General features: G+C 47.4%; 1 protein-coding gene across 8 annotated transcripts in view; it reads left to right on the top strand.

Moving 5' to 3' along the window:
• Positions 1 to 26,069, top strand: part of GRAMD1B (GRAM domain containing 1B) — a 60,391-nt gene that overhangs the window by 14,620 nt on the left and 19,702 nt on the right. For 3 of the 8 annotated variants that reach the window (XM_051638645.1, XM_051638649.1, XM_051638653.1), the window contains exons 2-4: positions 12,337 to 12,547; positions 19,905 to 19,925; positions 20,951 to 20,974. In XM_051638645.1, coding sequence (XP_051494605.1) covers positions 12,337 to 12,547; positions 19,905 to 19,925; positions 20,951 to 20,974 — 256 coding nt within the window. Of the gene's footprint in view, positions 1 to 3,272; positions 3,355 to 12,336; positions 12,548 to 14,186; positions 14,208 to 19,904; positions 19,926 to 20,950; positions 20,975 to 24,471; positions 25,147 to 26,069 lie in introns of those variants that run through there. The other 5 variants (XM_051638647.1, XM_051638646.1, XM_051638650.1 and 2 more) reach the window with 5 other exon arrangements.

The raw sequence follows: 26,069 nt of genomic DNA, 5'->3' as shown, positions 1-26,069 counted from the left end.
TTACTGCTCTTACAATGCTTTTGGAAGCAGAATTTAGTTTGATTCCTCTTCTCTCCTGAGGGTCTGAAGAGGTGGTAGGTCTTAAACTCATATACTTAATCTCTTCTACCACTTCATGACCTGCTTGGAGCATTTGTGTGTTCTCCATGGTTCCAGATCTGAAGTAGCTATTATACTGAATTTCATTGGAGCCCTTGGGTCAGTGTAACTCTTACATGACTACTGAAAAATAGCATCTTGTTCAAACTTTAGCATTAATTCCAACAAAACATACCAAAATTTTAGAGGCTGAGAATCACACTTCCAGCTCTTTTATCTTTGAATGCCATAAGAAAGAAACACTGAAAGATTCATAGAATGTAACACAAACTGGGACCATTCAGATATCTCTTGTAAGCCCTGAATGGATTCTGGTTGAAGCACAGAACAGTATTTAGGCAAACACAGGCCTTGCATAATATTGTTTGGCACAGATGGATAATCTAGCCTAGAATTAGTTACAGTGGTTAGTTTTGTTTGCTTCCAAAAGTGCATCACTCCTGTCTAGACAGAATTTATCAAGCTTCAGCTTTCAGCACTTGGTAGTGCTGCCCTCTCATCTGTCACCCAGCATCATCCAACTTGTGTTCCAGGTGCTCATTTAAAGCTTGTCATTCCTTGACCTCCAGTCTGTGTTGAATGGTTCCACTGCCTGTTATTCTTTGTTGCTCTTAGCTGAACCTTGTCCAGTTTATCCACATTGCCCCTGCTTTGAAACTAGATACAGTCCTAGACGTAGCCTTTCAGGAATCACACCATCCTTGGATATGGAGCTCCCAGTGCACTGGACACAGGGAACAGGAAAGTCTGTATGTTACGTGCCATTTTCCTTAAACCTGTCTGTAAATTCACCAACTTTTGGAAGCATTTGCACCTCTTAAAGGTCACGGATGAAAATGAGAAGTCCAGGTGCAAGTTTGAGTGGCTCTGCTGATCCCCTTGGTTTTTCTGGCTGGGTAATGAGGTTTTGCTGTAGTTCATGCTTAGGTTTGTATTGGATAAATACTTCCATGTTTCTGTTGAGGGCCACAGGAATACTGCATATGGATTTCTCTGGTTGCAGAACACATCAAGTTTACCCATAAACACTGATATGTGGTCAAATGAATTGAAGATTAAAGTCTTGAGGAGAAGGCACTGCAAACTGAGTAGAGTTCTGTGTTGGCAGAAGGTCAGTGTGTGTGAGGACAAGATGGGCTGGGATTTGGCCAGTTGTTACTCAGCTGTACAGCTTCTCCTATTGGAGGCACAAAGAAGAAAGCTCCATCCTTATGGGACTTGTGGATTTAAAACCTAAACAAATGTGTGCTAATGGAATTAGAGGAATAAAAACCATGATTAATATTGTGAAATTAGATTTTGGGCACCAAGGGTAAGTTTGGGGTGAAAGAAAGCATCTGTGGTTTAGATGCTTGTGATTAGCAGCCCTGTAAATGGAGAAGGTGAAGAAAGAGGCTTGGTCACAAGAAAGATATCACAAAGTTGACATCAGGTTGATAGATCTCTTACTGGAGCAATGTGTTTATTTAAATACTGAGATATACAAAGTGAACCCATGTGCATCTCTGTGTATTCTTTGAGTAACATGCAGAAGATGATGGTGCTGTTGAACCAGCCTGCTCAAGGCATGTATGAGGGTAGTGTTTTCCATTTATAATCATGTGCAGGATTGGAGCTGCACAGTGGCACGAGTCTGCTGGTGCAGAACACTGGTCCTTCAGAGCAGACACCTCCTGCTCCCACTGATGTTGCTGGTAGTGAGAGGAGGGATAATCAGCCTTTTGGAAGGGTGTTCTCTGGGGACATTAGCACTGCAAACTGTGACTGATTCTAAGGAGGAGAACGGTCAGCCCTGTCTATGGGATGGGTAGAATGCAGCAATGTGTCCCTACATCACTTAAAGCACAGCTCCCCCTGTTACCACTGGGGAGCAGTAAGTCCCTGAGGGGGTCATTGGCAGCATCTCCATTTGGCTGCAGTCAGACTCCTGAGTTAGGCACTGAATGATATTCTGGAGTGGCCTGCCTGGCTGCATTGACACCACAGGGAAACCTGAAAATAAACATCTAAGGTGGGTGATGTGAATCTAGCCTGAAGAGGCTGCTGAGGAAGAGGAGTGAAACAGAAGTTGGGCATTTTTAAACTATCACAGCCACACTGGTACAGGAGCTTCTGTGGGACCTCTTTGGGGCAGGTCTCTTCTGGGAAGTTATTTCACATTGAAAGCCATAGAACAACCTGGAGTACTTCCACTTGTGCTTCAAATCAAGGCTGTTGGCACAGGGAGCTGTCCCAGCTCAGCTCTACACTAGTTCCTTGCACAGACAAGGTTTGTTTTCATATACTGGAAGGAAAAGTGCAAGCTAATTGATTCTTTTACTGTCTTCTTTTTCATCTTTCAGCCTGTGTAATTGATATTGTACTGTGAGAGCTCTTGAGAGGGACTGAAGCCCTTCTCCTTGTTCTGGCATAAAGATGTCCATGAGCAGGTGTGTAGGGATACAGTGTGTATGTCCCCCAAAGAAATACCCTCTACTAATAATGCTGGAGGGCTGTGAACTTTGCTTGATAATATTTCCTTAAAAATCCCAGGCCTGTTTGCACACGGATGGGCATGAAAAATGAAACCAAATTAGCTTCCTAGATGAAGTAAACTAAATTGCATTGAGGTCACCTGAATCCTGAGTGAGCGTGTCCTCACAGGGTTTAATTCAGTTTAGATAATCTAGTTTACCAGTTAATTAGGGTTTAATTCTCCTGACTGTTCTTGCATTGAGGTGTTTACAGGTTTCCAGACTGTCTCGTGTGAAAGGTCTCGTGTGTACACAGGGAGGATGAGTGTGATTTTTCAACCTGTAGGATCACAACCTTCAGGCTCTGCCAGGCTGCACGAGCCGCATCCGAACGTGAGAGACAGAACCAGGGGGACCTCGGAGAAAAACGGCAGGAGCTCCCTTCCCCCCCTTTTCCTCTGGCAAACGTGAATAATGAAGGCAGGCAGGGGGTTGCATTATGTAAAGCAGCAGCCCACGGGCTGGGTGCATGCGCGCACGCGTGTGTGTGAGCGTGAGCAGGAGCGTGTGTGAAAGAGCTGGCCAGGGGAGAGCACCAGCAGGCAGCGGGGGAGGACGGGCTGCCGTGGCAGGAGCCCCAGAGCCATGCCAGGCAGCTGAGACAGGGGCCTGTGGGTGCCCCTGAGGAGCCCCGGGCCATGGTGCCCGAGGTGAGCCCAGCCCCGCTCCCCCCGCACGCACCGCGCGCGAATGAATGAATCCTCAGCTGCTCCGCGGCTCTCCGCTCCCTAATGGCTACCAGGTTAGTGTGGCTCTCCCGTTCCTTCTGCCCCTGCCTCCCTTCCTGTCCCCTCTCTGTGCGGACATCCCGGTCGGGCTGGCTGTGCAGGCGTGTGCCCGGGGCTGCGCGGGGCTGCGCGTGTGCCCGGGGCTGCGCGTGTGCCCGGGGCTGCGCGTGTGCCCGGGGCTGCGCGTGTGCCCAGGGCTGTCCGTGTGCCCGGGGCTGTGCGTGTGCCCGGGGCTGTCCGTGTGCCCGGGGCTGTCCGTGTGCCCGGGGCTGTCCGTGTGCCCGGCCCTGCGCGTGTGCCCGGCCCTGCGCGTGTGCCCGGCCCTGCGCGGGGCTGCCCGGCGGATCCACCCCCCCAGACAGACGCTTGCAAGGCAGATTAAATCTGGAGTCCATGTTGGTTGCTGCTGCTGCTGCTCCTTTCTGGTCGGGGGACTTGAAAGCAGGCGGCGTGACATCATGGTGCAGAGATGCTTCGTTCCTTTCCCCTTCCTCAGCCTGCTTCCTTTTTCCCTTGTTCTCCCCCACGCACGTGCCCCAGCTCTCCTGCCGTGGGATTGCTAAAGCAGCCGTTTCGATTGTTTGCAACCACCGATGAGCAAATCTGCTTTTTTCAGCTTTCGTTCCCCTCACCCCTCCTCCTTTCTCCCTTCACGCCTCCTGTCTCCCCCATCCCCCACCCCCGAAGGGGCAGTAACTGCTCCCATACCATCTGGGTCCTCGGAGAGAGGCAGGAGGGGGTTGGAGTGGGATGAACTGGGATGCGTCACAGCGGGGCAGCTGCTGCTGCTGCAGAAATACGGTTTATTTGTTTGCCCATGTGCTCTGGTGCTGTTCAAAGGGCTCGGGGCATGCACACTGACGTCTTGCTTCTGCTTTGCATTCCTCTCTGTGTTTATATATTTGCAATGATGGGGAGAGACAGATTTTGTTTTGTGCAGCTTTTTCAGGCTGTTCTCCACAGTCTGTACAGGTGGCTCTTTTTCCCCCCCCCCCAGTAGGAAATGAAGGCTTATTGCACTGTCTGTGTTTCTAGGCTGTGAGAATCTGATGAATCCCTGCTCAGTAAAAATAGCTTGTTCTTAGATTACTGGTGACTAGCATTGGCCTGTTCATCATGGAAATCACTGGTTCAGTGAAGATGAGACATTCCTGTTGCCTTGCTTCACCCAGATGAGTCCCAGAGAGACGTTTTACATCAGTGCAATAACTCTGAATGCCCAACCTTCTACCAAAGGAAGCCCCCCATGCCAGTGACAACCAGAAAGCTGCAAAAAGCAAGAGAGAACATGCTATGTGGGGGGACAAGCCTGAACCAGGTCCTCTGGACAAAGGACTGGGTGTGACTCTTGCACTGGGGGTGTCTGGCTCTTCCCAGTATTGGCTGCGTCTCTTGGCCCTCTTTATTTTTAACTTCCAGCTGGACAGCTGCTGCATGGTTAGAGCAAAGGAGAGAGGTATGGAGGATATCAGGGTGAGGGGACATGAAATTATTGCCTTGTTTTCAGAATGGTAAAGGGATGAAACATCAAGGGATGAGCAGAAGAAATCAATTTGATACCAGCTTCGAAGATCCCAGTGTCTTCCATTGATTTGTTGAAAGCTGATGCTGATGAGCAGGAGGAGAGAGAGGGAAGTTGTAAAGCTCTAGCTTTGTCTTTTGCTCCAGAAATGCACAATAACCCTGCCCACCCCCACTTTGTCACTGATAAGGTGTGGTGTGAGGCTTCATTAGATGTGAAATCTTTATAAAACCCCTGGCACAAGATTGGAATGTGTTCAGGGGGGTTATCTGTGCTGGGCATAAAGTCCTGAGATGCTTATAGCCTTGCTGAAATTATAGCAGGAGATGGGCAGAAAGGAGGAATGCTTTTTTTGAGGTAATTTATGAGTTGTATCTCATCTTTGTCCTCATCAAAAAAGGAGCATGGGTCTTTATCACCAGCTATTTAGTGCTATATTGCATTTTCCCACTTAATATGGTGCCCGTGGATTGCTTTGACAGCAGCATTGTGTCTCCAAACCATTGACAGACTGATGTGAGCTTGGAAATAATGAGGTTTAAAAGAAACGTGCTCGGATTTAGTTTGATTTTATTTTTATTCTTTGAGCTGTCAAGTTTGAAAACTTCTCTTCACATCAGAGATGGCTTAACAGTGTTCTTCATGATTGTGGTTGGTTTTTAACCAAGAGTTGTGAGCTCTGTTCTGTCCCAAGTTCCAGGCTCTGAAGGCAGCACCAGATACTGCAGTTCTTGCTGTTATTGACAAGAGCCATTGGCGTTGTGGTGAGCAGGAGAGGGAACAAAGAGCCTTCCTTCCTCTGTGAGACCTTCCTTTTTTTTGGAGGTGCAGCCCCAGACTGGAACCTGCCAGTGACCATGTTGGGGCTGTGGCTGAAACAGACATGCTGTCAGCTGCAGAGGGATGTGAAATTCTCATTTTGCATTATTTCCCCTTTAGTGCTTCCCAGATGTCATTGTATTTTCCATCATACTTTGTTCCATGTGGTTTGGCTTCCTATGGAGCACATAGAATTATCTTAATTTGTGAGTGATGGAGGGGGTTTAGTGTGTGATTTATGACACGTGTTGGCTCTCTGCAGATTAATGATGGACTGTTGTATTATCTGACAGCATTGCTAAGATCTGCCTTGTTCTATTTTGAAAGCATTTTCCAACTTCTTTTCTCAGGATTTTTTGCAATAACTCTGTGTAGAAAGGGAGTGATGGAGGGCTTGTTTCAAACACAGCCCAGTGGGGTTTCTGCAAGATACCAGACCATTTGTCCATCAGACTTGATAGTCTGTCTCTAGTGGTAACCAGTATCAGATGATTCAGAGAAAGACAATGACATTGTTAATAATACATTGCACCAACCTTGCAGTGCTGTCCATGGGCAGAAGGCAAATTCCTTCCTGAGGCTTGCAGTGATTTGCTAACCCTCTGAAGCATAATAATGGCATTAATTGTATCTCATGAATATGTAAACATGCTATTAAATGTCAAAGGAGGAGAACGCTATTCTGTGAAATGTCAAAATCATCAGAGGAAAACTTTGACAGGGATGGACTTCTCTGTTACAAACCAGTTGTTTAAAAACATACAAGGAAGTATGTTATTCTTACTATTGTTTTTAAAGCAATTGTCATCAAACTCTGCTCAGTTTCTGTGCAGCCCTAGAGGTGAGGCTGTTTTCTAATTTAATGCTTTCTTTTCTATCTTTTTTTTAGCCAGGAGATACAAGTGTAGGGTTATTGTTTTTAGAGCCATGGCAAACCCAGGGAATTGCCTGAGGATACATGGAGGTTTTCATTCTTGGATTATCAGTTTGAAGTGAATGTAGGTTGGTGATGACCACAAGTTGTTACCATCTGCTTGCAGTTCTGTAAACTGCATAACCAGTTTCTGAATCTCATCTTTTTCCACTGATGTCAGATTGTATCACTGAAAAGTATCTTTGTAGGCATCTGATTAACCCCCTTATTAGCTGTTTCTGAGGAGAATTAACTCTTTTTGCACTACAGTCAGGCTTGAGGTGCCTTCTTGGCCTCTTTCTGCTCTTTTCAAGACTTTATCAGTAGATTTCTGTTTTATACTTGAGGATCTCCTTCATTCTTGTTTAGGAAAGCAGGTAAGCCCTGGCTTTGGTTGCACAGCCCATAGTGGATCAACAGAGATAGTTAAACACATGCTGGAGTTCTTTGCTGGTTTGGGGTTTAGCACTTTCCAGAATTAAACCCAACAGTAGCAATGCTGCCAGTAACCCCAGTTTTGGGCCTGGAGGAGCTTACTGTCAGACAGGTGCTATGGGCTGCAGGGAGAGGTGAGCAACTTCAGCAGCTTCACTCTTGTAAAGGAAGTTCTTTCGAGAACTATGGCAGATTTGGAGGCTGCCAATTGGCTTTCCTGATCAGGACTTTCTTCAGGAAGCCCAAGGGGTTTAGAAATAAGCTGCAAGAAATGGTGTCATTGATCTGTTTCTGCCAGCTGAGAAGCTGGTGATCACAACCAAGGTGGGGAGCATTGTGTGTCTGAAGCTGCCACTTGTTTAGATGAGCTGCTCTCATTGTTACAAATCTTTTGATACTCTTTGTAACACAGGGATTACTTCTGGTTAAATTCTATTTCACATCCTGCTGCAGTCAGATTGCAATGGCTTTGCTGTGTGTATCACCACCTGGGAGGGGAACAACAACCTGCTGTTGTGGCGTAGCTGCGGGTGCTGTGACAGTGTGTCTGGAGGGTGGCTGCTGGGGCACGTGTGATTTGGGAAAGAACTGCTGGAGAGTGCTTGTCTGGAGCCCAGGGATGGCTGTGTTGTAGTGGCAAGAGAGTGGTTATTTCAGAAGATCTCGCAGGGTGGAAAGACTTGCATGTCAATTCAGGACTGCTTGAATGTCAGTCAGAAAGAATTTATTTAACAGACTCTAACAAAGTCACGTTTCTTCTTGGGTTCTCCATTAGAAGATTGCAGAGAGTCCTCAGGGCTCCTTCACAGCTCTAAGAATCCCAGGAATACCTTGTGGAGCACAGTCTGTAGCCTTTGCCAAAAGCTACAGCTTGCTGAAGTCCCTGTTCACAGGTTGGTCCAAATCTTTGCAGGAAGTACACTGTTGGAGGAAGAGGTTTGGCCTTTTGGTGTCTTGCCTTGTGTCCTTGCTTTGTGGAGTGTCCAGGGTAGGGTGTGGCCAGGTAGCTTGTCCACACATTGCCAAATGTTCATTCTTTTTCCACCACCTAAAGTAAAGCTCTCTTCTTCACTCTGCTGCTCCAGATACAGAGGCTTGTCCTTCATGTGACTGAACAGAGTTTGGCCTCTTCCTACCTGTGTCACACTTACTCCTGTTAGTTTTACTGCAACTCCACTCCAAAGACGAGGTGTTTCTCTTGGACACAGTATGATTATAAACCCAGAAGACCTCCTCTGCCTTCTGTGCTTTCCTATGGAGGTTTCACCTTGGGCTGCTGCTTAGGTGGCCTTGTTTGTGTTCTGTCCATGGCTTAATCTGTTGCATCTACTGAAGGCTGCACTGCAGGGGCACGTGAGGCCCTGAATGTGCTCTGCTCAATTAGGTCTGTAAAGCATTATTTATTACTATTATTTTTTTTCAAAGTGGGTCAAGCCGTTTTGGCATTTCAGGCGTTTATTCCTGGTTCAATTGTAGGCCTTGGTCACTATGGCAACTGCAGAAAGTGTTCGTCATGGCTGTGCCTTGGGTTGGATTCAAACTTCAGGGGCTGAGCAGGAGCAGTGAGAGTCTGGAGGGGCAGTGAGTGGGGTAGAGCTGCAGGCTTGTGGGTTTTTGTGCCCATCCTTGCCGTGGTAGAGATGAAAGACTAAATTAACAGACTCATGTTTTTTGGTGTTTATGCACCCGTGGAGTCCTTCATGTGAGAAAGATTTAGCATTGCTCAGTCCTCAGATAGTTTGAGGTGGACTCAGACCTCCTGAGTTTGATCAGCTCTCTGCCACTGACTTAAGGGTGAACCTAAGAAGGCTCCCTTGAAGCATCTTTCTCCCCCCTCTCTCTGCAAAGGTGATAATCCATCCATACCAAACACAATATACAGAGATGGATTTGGTTTTTCAAAGCATGCCAGAGATGCTAAGCGACTGGAAAACAAACTGGGGGCCAGACTCTGCCTTGAGACTGTGCTTGGCAGAGCTGGCATCAAAAAGCAGGGCTATGTTAGGGTGACCTGAGCCTGGGCAAACACATCCATGCCTGCTGGAAGCTAGTTAGTGCTGATGTTGCTCCTCTCTGGCTGCAGCAGTGCGGGTTACTTGGCCCTGACTGAAAAACCCACCCGAGGAGCTGTCTGTGTAAGACCTTGGGTGATGAGCTTGACTTGGCCTGCACACTGAGCCAGTTCTGGAGCATGTGTGTGCTTAGAGTGTGAAAACTGAGAATAAATCTGTGAGTGAGTGTATACTGGGGCTAGTATTAATAGATCTATGGCAGTCTGCAAAAGGGGAAATTTCTGTCATTTCTCTTTAGAGTACAAGTTGAGTAACAGTACCAAACATTTTAGCAGATTCCACTAGAGTCTCAGAGGCACATGGCACAGCTGTATCCTGGTTTTCAACTGGTTACTTTGTGCTGAACTTTAGAAGCAGTAAAAACTCTGTGCTCCTTTGGAACCGTAACCTGAAAGCAAGCAAAACCTTGACTGAATTTCATTTGGTCTTTATAGAGATGCTTGATGCTGAAACTCGAATTGAAACTTACAGGTAGGGACTCACATGAACTGAAAATGAGAAGGGGGCTGTGCATGAGGCTCGGGTTGTGTTGAGCTGTGGGACAAACCTGGGTACATCTGTTCAAACAAATGCAGTGCAGTGATACGTGACTTGGGAGCACGGGCTTCAAATTCTCACCTTGTGTTTCTGGAGACCTCTGGCATAAACCAGCTGGTGTTGAATCAAGCATGCTGGGGGCAAGGTTTAGGAAACTTGTGAGCAGTAACACAGCACGAGCAGCAGCAAAGCGGCGTCAGAACGTAGAGCTCTTAACCGTAGGAATGGCAATTCAAAACCATTTCCATTTCTGGAAGCATTGCTGGGGAACTTCAGATCTTAATACCATTTGCCCAGCACCTTCTGCACATGCGTTGCTGGCAGCAACGTGTGCATTAGATGCAAGTAAAGAGCTGTGCACAGCTTGGGCTGAGCCGGAAGTAGCAGCAGGGGAACAAAAAACGTGAAATACCCACTTTAACTGGATCAGCTGAAGGTCTGTGAAGAAACAGACTTTGCAGGGGGAGGAGTCCCCACCCATGCAGGGGGGTTGGAAGTACATGTTCTTTAAAGGTCCCTTTCCAACCCAAACCATTCTATGGAACCCATTACTTATGTACATTTCAATAGGCTAAGAATACCCTAATAATTTTACACGGTGATGTCCACAAACTGTTGCAGGCAATACTGCTGGGGAGATGGTCCAGATCTTCTTTTGCTCAGTCTTTTGTTTGGTTCCAAATGTGATTTGGAGGGATTAAAGCTTGACCAATGCTGCAGTTGTGCTGTACATGTAGTTAGCATTCAGTATACCTGTGTCTTGACCAGGGAAAGGGAGGATGCAGTGTGCTCTCAGTGTGTTTCACTCCTGAGATGTGCCATTCTTAGGGGTGACCTGTGAAGAAACAGCTAAGGGGGTAATTACTCTGCTGGTCTTCACACTGGAGCTAACTTGGGGTTTATGTGGCATTGGAGCAAGCAGCTTTATATTATTCTATATCTCTATGATTCTCAGTCTATTAAGTAGAAATAAGTAACAGAGTGGAGTCTCATTTAAACCATCTTTCTTCCTGCTTACAGAGCATTTTGTAAACCCTTTTTCTCTAGCCTCTTCATTATCCAGATGAATTTCCACACTTTATGTTCTTGAAAATATACTCTCAGGGTTTTCTATGAAGTGCCATCCTATTGTTCTTGTCAGTTGCAAGCTCCTTGTGTGCCGGAGTGTGACATTCAATTCTGTTAATATTTATATAAACAACTTTGTTGAATGCTTTCTGCAAATTGCTTCAGGAAAGTTTCATCACTTGTGTGTTAACACATACAGTGAGCAAATAGAGGATAATTTCTGAGACCAGTTCATCCAGTACTAAACCAAACTGATCCTGATTAGGAGGGGTGTATTACATTATCTACCCATACCTGCTAACATTTGTAAAATGTTTTTTATATCTTCAGATCTAAGAGGTGCATGTGATTTTTATTTGAGAATTAATGAAGCTCAGACACGTGTTCAGCTTTCCAGAAATGAAATGATCCATTTTAAGTACCTCACTGTACATCCAATTTTAAGAAGCAAACTTCAGTTGGCTATATATAATTACATCTCTTAAGAGTTTGACTGCACTGGCTTCTTTGATTCAATACCTTTCAGTTGTCATTCCCTCATCCTTCTTCTGTTGCCTGCTCTTCTGTTGCTCAAACAGGACCTGTCTCATGCCCAGAACAGGGTATAACTCAGCATGGCCAAGCTGATCCTTCCTCAGTCCAGGTCCCAGTGTAACCTGCAGGTTGCAGAGTTGAACAGTACCAGCTGGACAAGCCTTGGAGATGTTTGGGCTGGTCAGAAATAAATTTGAGTGCTGAAGGAAATGAGTTACGTGGGGGAAAATGGATGTAGCTTGTGGGATTCTGAAGAGTCTGGCAGGAAGAAGAGGCATCAAAAGAGAAGGAACAGTGAGGAAATCTGGGTTTTCCTGTGCTGTATAAATATGTATGTAACTGGCTTTCTGATTTAGGTGTTAGGCCATTTGCTGAAAATATGGGCTGAGAGGTTCCATTCCCCCAGGTGTTTCATAGTTTCCATAAAACTCTTTAAGGTCTTGGTTTTCTCCATTCTGAAAGGGAAATTTTTTTTTTTTTAATCTCATGAAAGCATTTATGCTATTTCAAAACATTTTTATGCCCGACTCCAACTGGTGTGGGAAAGGATGATTTGATACAGGAAATCATGACTGCATTGTCTGTCACCATGACTCCCCTCCCAGTGCCCCAGCTTTTCTGATGATCTTTAATGAAGTACTTCCTAAAAAATATTATTCCATTTTTGTGCTTCCTGTTGAGAAGAGTCACACTTGGTGAAATAAAACAAAGGAGGGACAGAGTGGAACTGTGTGGAGAACACTCTTGACTTCTTCCTCATTCTTGAGCTCAAGTTTAGGTTCTCTAAGCTCAGGTTGTCATTTTAATCTCTCAGAGCTGCCAGGAGAGAAGGAGTTCATTCTCGTAGGCATTTATCTGTGGAGAGATGAATTGAAGGGTGGGTGGAGAAAGACACTGGCAGACCGTTGTCATTCCCTCTGCCACTGCTACAGGAGAACTGTCTAATTTTACTGGCAACAGAAGCGTGGCGCTGGGTGCTTTGCTTCAGGAAGCCAGACGTGCCTGCTGTGCTAGTGGAGAAACCCAGGAGTGATGCTGCCCCTCCAGGCAGTGTCAGCTGGAGCTGCCCACTAACCTGCTCTCTCTCTCCCTGCAGCACTGCCAGTAACTCCAACCGCAGCACGCCTGCCTGCTCCCCCATCCTGCGCAAGCGCTCCCGCTCCCCGACCCCGCAGGACTCCCAGGGAGACACGATGGTGGAGAAAGGCTCCGACCACTCCTCAGACAAATCCCCCTCCACGCCGGAGCAGGGGGTGCAGCGCAGCTGTTCCTCCCAGTCGGGCCGCAGCGGAGCCAAGAACTCCAAGGTGAGGAGCCAGCAAATGGCTTTGGGCAAGACATGCACATGTCCCCAGCTCTGAACTCCCTAATTGTGACTCTGCCTTTGTCCTCTGCCTTTTTTTTTTTTGTTCCTCTGGCTATCTCCTTCTTCCTCCCCAGTCATACTGCTGAAAATTCTTCTCACTGGAGCCAGGTCATAGGCTGTTCTTTGGCTCCTTCCAGCAGCCTGAGGCCATGAGCTGCTGATGGTTGGTCCTGCAGCTCCCCGAGGGCTGGTCCTGCAGCTCCCCGAGGGCTGGTCCTGCAGCTCCCCGAGGGCTGGTCCTGCAGCTCCCCGAGGGCTGGTCCTGCAGCTCCACGAGGGCTGGTCCTGCAGCTCCACGAGGGCTCAGCTTTTGGCCGGCAAGGCCCTGTTGCCTTGGGAGGTTCTGTGGTTTTGAGAAACACCTTGAAAATCAGCTGCGGCAGTTGATTTTTAGCATCTGGATCATGAGGGTTATGGAGCAAATGAAGGTTCCTCTCTGCAGACAGTCTGTGAAGGACCCATGCATTTCTCCAGTCCTGTCTAAGCCCTGTGTTGAGATGAGGTTCAAGATGCACAGAATGAGTTTTCCAGTCCTCTGCACGTTGCCTCCAGTCGGTGCAATATTGTGACCACCTTGGCCAAGGTAGATGATATTTTTCCCTAGAAAGGTATTTTGTCTTTTGACCACATTAGAAAGAGCCTTGTCTTTGCTGTTCTGAGGAAGAGGGTTTCAGGTTTGGGAACTCTTGTTTCTCTGTGAGCAGTGGGACCTGGTGAGACAGACGTGAGGGCCTTGAGAGCCAAACATGACCTTTGAACATAACCCTGCTGTCAGTGGTGTAGTAGAAGCTGTCAGGAGCTACTTGTGGTGCTTCAGATTTTTGAAGTGAAGTATGTTGAAGTGAAGCAAAGTATTTTGAAGTGAAGTGCCACAGGCATAATTCTGATGGCTTGTGTGAAATGAGTTGTTAGATCTTGGCCTGATTTATTGCTGACAGAATTCTTCATCCACTCCCCTTTGTGGCCTCTGTCAGCATAGGAAGCAGGATTCACTGGCCCTTGTTCACTGGCCTGAACAGATCCCTCACCACTAAGGGGGGAGCGTGTGAGTTCAAACGAGGAGGCTGAAGGGTTTTTTGAGATGAATCATTTGAGGCCTGTCAGTTCTGAGGTTGCCATTGAGGTCAGATGTTCTTCCTGTTCACACAGTAACCTACAAACACTGCCCCAGGGCAGCTGAGCTGGGTGACACCCTCAGGGATGATGGTGCCAGCAGTCTGTCCCCAAAAGAAAGCCATGCAGTGGAGGCAGGCAGGATTCAGGGCACCCTGTGTTTGTAGCCATGCTGGGGACCCTCTGCCAGGGAAATGGTGTCCTTGGACAGGGGGAATTACAGAGAGGGGTTGCATTGCCCTGGCCCCACAGAGTGCTGTGACTTAAGGCTATGGAAACATGATCTTTACCAACATAGTGACTGCTGAAGCTTGACTTTAATTCCTGGTGCTTTTCATGAGGAATGGGGGAGAATATAATGCTTTCTGTTGGGTTTGGGGGTTTTCCTTCTCTTGACCTGCCAGGTAATTTTTCTTCTTTCCTTAATTTCTCTCTCTTCATTCCTGCATGCTCTCTCTCCGATTAAGTCACACAAGCGCCTCTCCAAAGTAAGCCTTCTTTTTTCTCTCCTGTCCCCCACTGTAGAATTGTCCCATCACTCAGAAACCCTCCCCATGGTGATCCCAGTAAGGCATTCTCCTGGTGCAGCTCTGAGAATGTCAGCAAGAGCCCAGCCCCATGCCTGTAGCTGAGAAGCTGGCTTCACTTATATCACTGGCATCTTATTAATATTTGCTCACATGGTGTGAGAACTGGCCTGTTCATCACACTCCTTCAATTACTTCCATCTAATTTTAATCTTTGTTTTAAGGTTTGCTTTCCCTCCCCCTTGATGTGAGCTGCTGTCTTTGCAGGGATAAATCTGCTGGCTTTGGTAGGCTGATCAGTACCAGAATCCCTTCTCTTCCCTCTCTTCTTTATGCCTTTCAGCAACAAGAGTTGGTCATCATAACTTCTTGCCTGCTTTTTATGATGAATAGTAGTCTGGTGGCCAGTGATCTCAGCTTCCTACCCTGCACGCTGCCCTGTGTGATGTAAATATTAAAGATCAGTGATTTCAAATGAACCCAGCTTAAACCTGTTAGAACAGACCTGTCCTACATGAATTGTGAGAATTCATGGGCTCGCTTTGAAAGTTTGAAGAAGATCCCTCTGTGGGTGCTTGGATTGGAGATAAGCTCCTCTGAGGTTTGATCTCAGGTCTCTCTGCTACCTTCAGAAGAGTGGACACCTCAGAAATGCAGATGGGATGCTTTTTTTGGACAGAGTGCCAGGCTGCTGGCATTTCCACATGTGTACACATAAGGTTAACACCAGAATGGCTTGGGTGGCTTCATAATCCATGACATCAATGCCTTGGCCTTTCCCCAGGTGATGCTTTAGATTTAGTTCTAGACAAGTTCTCAGGGAGTAGTGAAATATGCAGTGTTGGCTTTTTTCCTTGGTCATAATGACTCTTGTAACCAGCCTGACCTTCCACGATTGCTGCTGTCTGCTGCAAGCTTATTTATGTCTTTGTTTAGACAGGTTGTCTTTTGCTTGGTAACTGTAGCTTGAGTAACTACAGAGAAGGTCTGTTGGACTGATGTCCCAGGTGAGGTGAGAAAGGTGAGTCCTATGGAAAATGCAGGTCTGGAGTAGCAGAGAGTCCTGAAAGGGTTACTGGTGAGTGGAGGTGTGTGGGTCAGGACAGGTGACAGCTGGGCTTGGAAGGGCTTGGCCTAAGCTGTGGAGAGGTTCCTGAGGAGAGGAACTGGTGGGAAGAACTTTGGTAGACAGCGATGTGTGTAGAATGTATGTGCAGCGGTTCTCAGTGTCCTTGCAGCCAGCCCCTTGCTTTTCTGAGAGAAAAAAAGCCATCAACTCTAAGAAAACTGGAGCAGTAAGAGGGTAGTGGAGCTCAGATGGGTTCCAGTGTGAGGAAGGTGATGCAGGGGGAGGGGATCCTGGCTGTGACCTCCACCAGCCCTGCTACCCCACGGTCTGTGCACGGGGGAGCCTAAAGCACTGTGAAGGTTCCACTTACTTTCCTTGCTCCACAGGTGACTTTCTCTGGTACACGTGAGGTATCTCAGGCATAATCAGCCCCAATTCTCCCCGGACAGATGGTGATGGTGTCTGCTCAAGACAGGGAGAGGTTAGGAACAAAGAACTTAAGCACAAAGATTTAAAAATCTCCTTTCTCAGCCTCTTCTCTCCCCACCTGTCTTCTGCAAGAAAAATGGTCTCATTTTCCAACCTGTCTCAGTAATGAAATGGAGCAGCTTGAGCCCATGAGTTTGATGCTGTGTTTATACAATTGCTGACAGATCTGCTTGAAGTCCCTTTGCCCTCTTTTGTCTGCTGTGTTCATTGTCGTGCTGCAGTGTTGCCATCAGAGGGAGCGCTTCACCAGGAGTTTTTAAGCACTGGGTTACACCTGGAAGAAATCTTTTTTGGAGCTTGCTTTCTCATGCTGTGCACCAATGTGGCATGGGCTGAACCACCTATGGACCTGTGTCAGCCTTGAGCTTTTACTGGAAAACACTGCTGCTTCTGGAACAGCTTTCTGATCTCAGAAAAAAACCCCACCAAAACCCACCCTTTTTGCTGGCAGCCAACCATGAAATATGTACTTTTAACTCTTTTGCTCTTGCCCAAGGATAGAAGTTATTTCCTCTCTGTTGCAAACCCTTCCCACTGTCTTTAACTGATAATCAACTCTGAGGATAAATTCAGGTTAGGGAAAATGTGAATTGCGAGGTAGACCCTGGAGGCTGTAGAACAGTTGAGGGCAGAAGGGATCTCAGAAGGTCTTTAGTCCAAGCCCCTGCTCAAAGCAGGGCTGGTGTGGTTTGATCAGGTTGCTCTGAAGTCTTCACCAGCCACATTTTGCAAACTTCCAGGAATGGGGATCTCACAGCCTTGTTGAATCCCTGCTCCAGTGCTTAACCACTCTTGCTGTGAACAGGCTTTTTTCTTCTAACCTAAGACAATTTCCCTTACTGCAGCTCCTGACTGTTGCACCTTGTGCCTCCAGTGTGCTACTGGGAGAAGGGCTTGGCTGTGTCTTCTCATTTACCTGTCCCATGGGATGGCATAGTCCCCCTCTAGGCAGTAGGTCATGAAAGTCTGGTTGTTTCATACTGGGGTGAGGGGTCTGGGAAGAAATTTCATCAGTTATTTGGCCACGAGCATCCAGAAGCCAGGTGAACAGCATGGGGTTTGGAAGTACACAGGTCAGGAGAAGGGGCTCTGGCATCCCTTCTGAGCTCTGCCCTCACCTTGGTTCTGTGCCTCTATTTCCCCAGTTGTAAAATAGACCTAGGGGTACTTCTAGAGCTCTGTGGCATGTCCTTCACTTGGCAAAAGGTTTCCACTCCCCTGGAAGCAGTAATGTGTAGGAGTGAGTTGTGATCCTGCTCCCAGGAATGCTGAAAGGTGGAAAATTCTGTGGCCCATCAAGTCAGCAGGGACCCACTGCTTCCCACCTGCACTGTAGAGCTGCAGCCTTCCATAGCAGGGTGTGCAGACATGAGATCATTAGCCCATGCAGATTTAGAGGCAACACCATTATTAATTAAAGGCTCTGAGAAAACAAACATTTTTCACCTTCCTCAGGTTCTCCTAAGTTCTTCCTGCTTTCAGCCACCATGTCATTGTGAGCTCTGGTATCTGCTCCTGTAGTATTTTCTCTGCAAACCAGTTACCTCTTTTCCACTTCTGTGTGCTGCTCCATTCCTTCCTCTGTTACTTGTTTATTTTCTCTTTTCAGTTCTAATGCTTATGGTTTCTTTTTCCAGTATGACAGACTTAACCTGCTCAAAGTAAGAATATGTTTTTCCTTTTTCTTTCTTTCCTCCCTCCATTAAATTATCTCTTCATTTTCACTGTTTGCATCCCCCTGTTTTCTGATTCTTAGTGAGTTAAAAAAATAAAGGGTCAATAAAATTGAAGATAGGCTTAAGGACTCAGTCCCCCTTCTTTGTGGACTTCCTGTAGCCTGTTGTCCCTGCAAAAGAGGGGACAGGGACAAGCAATCTCCTCATGCTTAGAATACTTGGTGGAGGCAAAAGATGAGGTGTAGGTGTCAGCAGAGTTGTGTGGAGGAGCCTAAGGAAGGAGGAGCTGCAGAGCTCTGCTGCAGAGGAGCTGTGGTCTGAGGAAATTCAAATGTAAGGGGAGGAAAAAAAAGAGTTAAGTGCCATGAATGCAGCAGAGGGGAATGAAATCCCAGCACAGTGTGCTGACATCACACCATGTGCACCCTGATTTAGCAGGCACAGTGACAGCAGTGCTTCTGTTTGGTCTGTGCCAATTATAGGTTGATTATGATTTATTTTTTTTTTTCCCCAGGAATTTGAGTTATGCCTTTTGCTCATTAAGGCAGACAGATGGCAAAACAAATCTGCAGGAAAATCACTTCATCTTTAACTCTGTGCTCCTGAGCACAAGGTGGTGTGTACAAGGATTAAGATTAATTCCCCTGATTTTTTTTTAGTATAGGCTGAATTGCATAAGGCCTTTTCCATGTCCTACTTACAGAGAAGGATGACTTCAACCAGACCCTTTATGAATGGGGGGTATGGCCAGGTGTGGAAAAGTGTAGGAAGTAAGAGGAGATTCCTCTGGTGAGTTGATGAGCTGTGTATTCAGTTCACATCCTTTCCCCAGGATTTGGGGAAGGGCCTTTGTGGTGTTTTTCCTTTTAATGTGAAAAGTTTGTATTTTGGCCTGTGGCATATGCTGTTATTGGGGTTTTTTGTTAGAGACCAATGCAGAGAAACTGGCAGAAATGCCCAAGATTGCAAGGGATCCTTCAGAAATGTTGGCTCTGTGAAGGAGATCCAGGTGCCAGGAGGGCTGTTGACTGGAGTGGTGGCATTTAAGGAGCACAGGGAATGGAGAGCAGGGAGCTCTAGGGAAGGACACTGGAAGTAACCCCGTGTCTTCTTAGAAAACCCACGTCCAACCTGATCTCATGGATACTTTGCACTTACTTTCCTCTGCTAAACATCCTGTACACTGGTCCTGTTGTGGGCTGCCCCTGTGCAGGTAGTGTTTGTGCTTCTGTGAGTATGAACTTAACTGGCTGAGTGGAACTTCTCCAGCTTCTGGTTCACATTGGAGAACACTCAGTTTTCCTTCGTATTCCAGGCTGAGTATAAAGCTATGAAGAACATTCCCAGTGCAAGGTCAGAAGCAAGATGACCTCAAAGAAAAGAAAGGCAGTGCAGTATTGCTTCTGTCCTTGTCACAACTAGACACAGCTCCCCCAGGTGCCAGTGCTGGGGGGAACGGGCACAGCTGTGTGGCTGCCACACGTGTCCAGCAACAGGCACTGCCAGGGGTGCAAGGCTGCAGTGCCCCAAGCTTCATTGCCCCCAGGTAAACCCCCACCCTACAATGGGGAAATGCCTCTACTTCCAGTTCTGCTCAGTGTTCTGACATTGGAAAGGCAGCCTGGCTGGAGTGGGAGTGTGAAGCTTAGTTCTTCCTCTCCCTGTGCAGGTAATTCTCACCTCCAGCTGAAAATTGCCAAGTGTGACTTTGCAAGCTGAGCTAGCTTTTCCATATGCTTCAGTGTGACATGTGGCCTGTCCTCTCAAACCATCTGAAATGCCATGATAAGGACAAAAAAATCACATGTGCAGATGATGTAAAAACACTGTGGACTGAAATTCTGAAAAAAAAGCACACCCCAACGACCCAGCTTTTCATTTTTTTTCTTAGGTTTTCTAGTGATTTTCTTCAGCAGTTTTCCTGGCTCTAGACTTGTCTCCCTTTGAAAACTCAAAACCCTACTGAAAGTTTAGCCTGATGGCTTGTGAGTAAAATTGTGTCCCTTCCTCCCGGTGGTTCCTGAGGGTTCGTTGAACACAATGTGATTTTTGCAACCCAGCCAGCAGACCTGGGAGGCTGAGAAGCCTCTGGCAGCAGGGGCTGGCAGTGTGTGCTGAGCTCCCCTGGCTGGTGGGTGCTGCTGAGCTGCAGGGTTGCAGCATGGGGGGGGTGTGCATGGGGACATGCACACCTCAGCCTGAATCGTTCCCTGTTGTTCCTATTGCTTCTGGATTTGTTCTTTGTTCCTGGATCTGGAAATAACTCTGTTAGTCCATACTGTGAAAACCTTCAAAATCTTCTGTTTAATCCCACTTTCACTTTGCTAATGATACAAACCAGATTGGACCTAGTTTGTCCATTTTTCTTTTTGATCCTAAGATCTCTGTGCTGACTAATGCTTCTCTTTTATTTTGTCCTTACAGAAAAGCCAGAGTTGGTATAATGTAAGTACTCCAGTTTCTCTTGTCCCTGGGTGAATATGGGCTGGGACCTGGGTGGGGGGAAGGTGCAAAGGGGCTTGGCAGTGGCATTGGGACATACTGACCATTTCTAAAGAGAGGAGATGGAAATGGCTCAGGACTGGCAAAGGAGGACTGACATCCTGAGGACGTGGCATGAGGATGTCACAGACAGAGAGCAAAGGGCTGTGTCTTTTCAGTTGCTCTTCTGCTGAGCTCCACATCCTGTGTCCCAGCAGGGTTGGTCTCAATGTGGTCACCAACAGAGCTGCCACCGTGCAAACCCTTTGCATCTCAGGGTGCAGTGGGGAGAGATTTTCTGTTGTCCTCACCAACCATCTTTTGCTTCTGCCTTGATCTTGCTTCTGTTTTGCAAGCACGAGTGGCAGTGGTTTTGGTACAAAGCCAGTGGTGTCCACATTTCCACAACTGGTGTCACCTTTGCACAGTTGAATCCCCACCCCTGGAGCACTCTAGAGGAGATACCAGCAGCACCTTGATTTTGTAGGCAGAGGCAGCAGCCATTCCATGGTCAGCAACAGGTCCTACTTTCCTGCAGCCTGAGACACTAGAACCAGTGACCCAGGGTGGCTGGGTGGCCAGAGGCATGAGAGGCAGATTTCTTGGCTTGCTGAGTATTATCAGCACTAGGAGAGTAGTAAGGACAGGGAAAGAGATCATCTCAGAAGCAGAGAGAAGCACAGAGGCAATGGCATTGAGACTGAAGGATAAACCATGGCAGCCCATCCTGGTGGGGTCGTGGCAGGTGGAGAAACAAGGAGTGAGGCAGTTTGGGCAGGTGCACAGGCCCAACCAGGCTGCTGGGATCTGTGCCCATGGCTGAAGGTGACTTTTGCTATTACTCAAGAGCTGCTTTTGACTGTAGCTGCTGAGGTCCATCCCCTGCTGCATGGTGCTTTGCTGTGGTCTGCTCTTGTGGGTCTCTTGTGTTTTCATGTCCTCTCTATCTTATCTTTCTGTTCTCTTGTTTTTCCTCCATATATTTTCAGCATGAGAGACAGTACATCCGGAGAGTAAGCACTGGCTGCATTTTTTGTGGTTTCCCCCCCCCAATTATTTTCCTTTAGAAAGCAAAACAAAACCATGTTCTAGTTAGTAGAGACATTCTGGCCAGATAAAAGCAGCAATGTGGAAATACAGATTGGCCACAAACTGCAGGAAAGCAGTCAATTCTCCTTGGCACTATTACTAGCATTAAAAATTTGCTAATGTGTCTCCTTGATATCATTTCCCTTCTTTGCCAACTCCCTCCAGGCAGGATTTTTCTGGCATTTGGACCATTCTGATTCTTCTCTTCCTTTCCCCACTGAGAGCAGCTGTAGAAATTCATCTGTGGAGGCTGCCCCTTCATGAAGCCTTACAATTTCCTTCACTCACTTCCCTCGTTTCCATTTTCCTGTGCTCAGAGCAAACACCCTCCACATTGTTCTTTGTGTCAGTTCAGCAGCCTCGGGTGCCAGGCACTGCACAGACACAAACCAAAAATACAGTCCTTGCTTCAAACAGCACACAGACCTCAGAGATCCCCAGAACATCACTGGTCAGAGTGCCACTTTTCTAAGATTACTTCAATTTTTGCTGCTTTTAACTGGTCTTTTTGTCCTTCTAGCACTGTATCTTGGCCAGTTGGAACCCCTCCTTTTCCCACTCCTGGATTCCTTTTTCACTACTTTTTTCCTTAAGGTGCTACCAACTTCTCTCACCTTGTGGGTTCTCCTTGTGATCCTACCAGTGCTTTTTTGGGATTGACATCCCTACCAGATTGAGAAGTGGGAGAAAAGAGGTGACCCAAGGCTGTGGATTGATTTGGCAGGAGACTTGCCCTTTCTGGGTCCTGGTGTGCTTTCTCTGCTTTGCTTTCCAGAGGACAAATGCAAACTGGTCCTGAGGCACCATGAGATTTCAAAAAGAACACCCATTTGAGAACAAATACCTTCAACCTTGCAGGGTTTGCTTTGTGCTCATGTCCCCATGGTGGAAGAGCAGACCATGACTGGGCTGGCTGAGTTCACTAGCAGCAGAAAGAAAAACTCCCTGGGCTGTTTCTCATGCTTTTAGTGAGGAGCTGCAGACGTGGAGAAGTTTGGAAGAATTGTTGCTATGAAATGAAACTTGTGGGCAGCTGTTGTGTAGCCATCAGGAGGAGGAGGCAGTTTTACGTGTGTCTGCTTTGGACTTGGGTGTCTGCATGTTGAGTTATTGTTAATGGATTTATTGTTTTAAAACATATATTTATATATATATTTTTTTTAAGCATAGACCTAAACCCCAGACTTTCTCCTTAATTTTCTTTACTGAAACAGACACACAACTTACTCTGCAGACCTGATGTGCTTACAGAGGTGGGACCTGTTTCACTTCCCTGATGACAGGGAGCTGGCACTGGCTCTGGGGGTGGCAGGACCCCCACAAGTTGGTAGAAGGAATTTGTTGCCCTGCAGACATCATTAAAATGAAAGACAAACTAGAGGTACTTTGCTGCCATGAGTAAAAGCTGTCTCCTGTGTTCTTCTCCTTCCCTCTGGGCTTTTGAAGGGCCCCAATTCTGAGCACGGAGGAGCTCTCAGGTTTTGTGTCTTGAGGTCAGCAAGAGCCTGTGCACAAGGAGGGAGGAGGTGGCTGCAAATCCAGGACTGAGAATCTTGTGATGGTGCAAATGGCCTTTGTGGAGACCTTTGAGCAGCAATTGGAGCTTTTTCAGAGCAATGTCAAACGTTCACAGACTGAACACTCTGAAATCAGCTTCTGCTGGTCTCAGTGTGCTGTCTTTTTTTCTTGCAGTATCCTCTTGGAGACCTCGTAGATAGCAGAGTGGAGGGGGAGACTTGGTTGTTGGAAGGAGTAAAATGTGCCCTGTGAAGACTAGAAAGTATGCATCATTTTAGGGAAAGCATCAGAAATGGTTTTCCAATGGGTGGCAGCCTGGGGCTGATTCAGCCAGAGTTTATTGCAAAAATCCAGGCCTGATGAGGAGTTAGCAAAGGTGCTGAACAGCCTTTTTCTGTGTAAATCAGCACAATCACCTTTTAAGTTCCAGTAACCGTTTTCTCTAACTATTTCTGGAGAAATGTCATGCAGGTATTTTTCGTAGGCAATTCTCTCCAGAGAATTGGATTGGATACACTTTTCCTTCCCCCTTTTCTCTCTGCCTCTTGCCATTGTCATCTCTCCTCCTCACCTGTTTCTGTGCCCTGTGCTATCTGTACTTCCCTGTCCCAATCCCATCCCAGCAATGTAATTGCTTTAAACTTCCTGTCAGAGGATTTGATTGTGCATTAACAGGGAGATCCAACCCTGGGGAGTCCCCCTTCTCTCCCCATTGCCCCACTCAGCCTCTTCTCTCCACCCTTTGCAGTGACAGCCTGTCCTGTCTCTCTCTGTTTGCAGAAGGGTTAATATTTGCTGTCTCCACCTCCAGGTTAGCAATTCCCATCCCTTCTGCCATTCATCTCTGTAGAGGGAGGCAGGTGGGCGTGTGACAGAAGCATCCTGCTGGGGTTTGGTTTGGAAATCATCCCATAAGGAGTTTCCAGCAAAAAGGGCCATTCAGTAAAGCAGTGAGGTACCTCACACACTGTAATCCTCATTCTTTGTCCTTCCCAGACTGCAGGAATTTTGCCTCTTGTCCCCTCATCTTGGGGTGGCAAATGGATGTGCTGGTGCCTTCTAGGCTGGTGGGAGAGCTGTGTGCTGTCTAGCACCAGCAGTGCTTTTGTGGTGCATCTGAGCTTGCCAGTTGTTCCTGTCAGTGAGCAAACTGCAGCCACTGGCCCTGCAATGGAACAAGCCTTTGCACAGGTTTGGTTGGTGGCTTTTAGGTGTTGGTTGGTTGGTTTTGGTTTTGTTTTAGGAAGAACGAGGATTTTATTTAACTTCAGTATATGTGCTTCCACAGGCTCCAGATCGTGGCTGAGCAGCACTGGGGTTGTGGTGTGGCTGTTTATCTGTGCATCTTTACACTTGAGCAGAGAGATGGACCAGCTGGGGACTAAGGACAGGGGATACAGGGAGTTGAAGTGCTCCAAGGAATCTTCCTGGGACCTGCAGGAAGTTCCTTTGCTGCAGCCTGGAGGAAGCCCTGGCCTTTCACTTCCCAAGTTACCTGACTAAAACCTAGAAAGACCTGTGTTTTGGGGGGGGTCTCAGAGATAGACACAGCAGTAGCAGAGCCCTTAAGATTTCCAAAGGTATGGGTCTCCCATGGCTGATACCTCTTCCCTCTGCTCTTTGGACTGGTCTCTCTTCACGCCTCCCCCAGTACACCCTGTCCAGCAACTTTCCATTACAGGAAACATCTGCTGGGAGGCAGGGCTGGGTTACTGCAGGGCATTGGCCTCCAGGATCCTCCAGCTACAGGGACTTGAGGCATGTGCAAGTCATTTTGGTGACTTCTCCTTCCATGAGAAAGGTTAACAAAGACTGAAGCTGCCTGCAGAGGGGGACTGGAGAGGAGAACCCGAAGCAGGCATCTAAGGAGTAAGAATCACTGCTTTTCTGGTTTCAAAGGGGGAAAAAAAACCCAACAGCTGAAGTCTCTGAGCTGTTTACTGTCCCGTTCAGTGCTGGAAACTGTGGCTAGATCTGTGACTGACAGCTGGAGTGCTGGGGTCCTGGTGGTGGGAGCTGTTCCAGTGGCAGCTCTGGCAGTGCTGGGCACTGGGGCTCAGTCAGGGGCTGCAGCTGCTTTGCAGTGACCTGCCTGGGGCTGCCCAGCCTGTCAGCACTTCTGCAGAGCTGCTTTAGGGGTGCCCACAGCAAGAGCCTGGGGAGAGGGAGCAGAGGAGCACAAAGGTTGCCCGCCAGCACTTCCCCTAATGAGCCACTTTTGCAGAGTCCTCTGGAGGGCAAATCCTCGTTCAGATCTGCAGAGGCTGCTAGGGCAGACGACCTGAATGTGAGCAGGGAGTAGGGGAAGGCACGTAAACTCCTGCCAAGCTGCTGTATCTCTTTTGACTTTGAATCTAAACAAGAAGCAGTGACAGCAGGAACAGGAAAAGCAGAGTTTGACTGAGAACACAGGGAGCTGTGCAAGTGCTGAGGGAACGCTATGGATTCCTTGCTGGAGTGTGGGGCTCTCTGGGATCTTGTGCTGGATCAAGAACTGCCACGTCTGCTGTGGGACCTGGAGGGGCTTGTTGACTTATCCCAAGAAAATGTCAGCCGTGGATCAGATGAAATTCCAGCTGTGAGTGTCTCTAAACTGAACTGTTTGTCACGGTAACAGAAATTCTGGTGCTGAGCAGAAGTGTCTGCTGTGGCACAGGTTTTAGACAGGTCAGAACACCCCTTAGGGAGGGGAGGGGAATCACTCCTCTATCTGGAAACTGTCCTGCTGGGCTGGGTGGCTGTGGTGCATTGAACCCAAAGCTCAGAGCTGATTATAATCTCTCTTCCCCTCCTGCTTTCCCATCCTGTCTCCTAGTTTCAGCAAATCCTGGCCTTGGGCTCTTGCTGCAGCCCATCTCTGGCCAAGATCTTTTCTAGATGTTCAGGCTAGACAATAGGTAAGTGAAATTCATATTTCTGCCATCTGTTGGTTAGCAGATTTTATTCAAAAGTAAGATACTTTCCTTTGGGCCCCTGGACTGGAAAAAATATCGGAAATGCTGAGTTGATGCTAAAAAATGGTGTTTCTAGTTCCTTGAAATGGTGTGAGGAAGAGGAAATGCTTTTTTGGGAGGTGGTGGTGTCTGTTTCCTTCTTTGATTTCATAGCATTTGACAATTTTGTAAGGTTAGTGCTAAATAATGTTCCTATTCCTCCCACCCCTGCAACCCCAGCACCACCACTTCTCATACAGAAGCTACATTCTGTAATCACTTGGATTTTTAGGGCCCTTGCTGGGAGGCTCTGGGGTGTGCCCACCTTTCTGCTTTGGGAGAGCTGGTAGAGATAGGAGAAGAGGAAATGGAGATAGGGAGGGAAGAAGTGGTGCCTCAGGTTGCTTCACCTTTCCTACATTTGTTGGAGAAGGAACATGTTGGATTAGATGACAGATACAGGGCTTCCTGAATTTTCAGCTGCCTCTATTTTGGTCCTCTCTGCCTTCAAAAGATGTTCTGGCTGTTGTGAGCAGGTGTCAGCGTGGGGATGGTGTGTAGGTGGTCC

Source organism: Apus apus, chromosome 22, assembly GCF_020740795.1.
Source record: "Apus apus isolate bApuApu2 chromosome 22, bApuApu2.pri.cur, whole genome shotgun sequence".
NCBI lineage: Eukaryota > Metazoa > Chordata > Aves > Apodiformes > Apodidae > Apus > Apus apus.
This window is presented reverse-complemented; position numbering and strand designations above follow the sequence as displayed.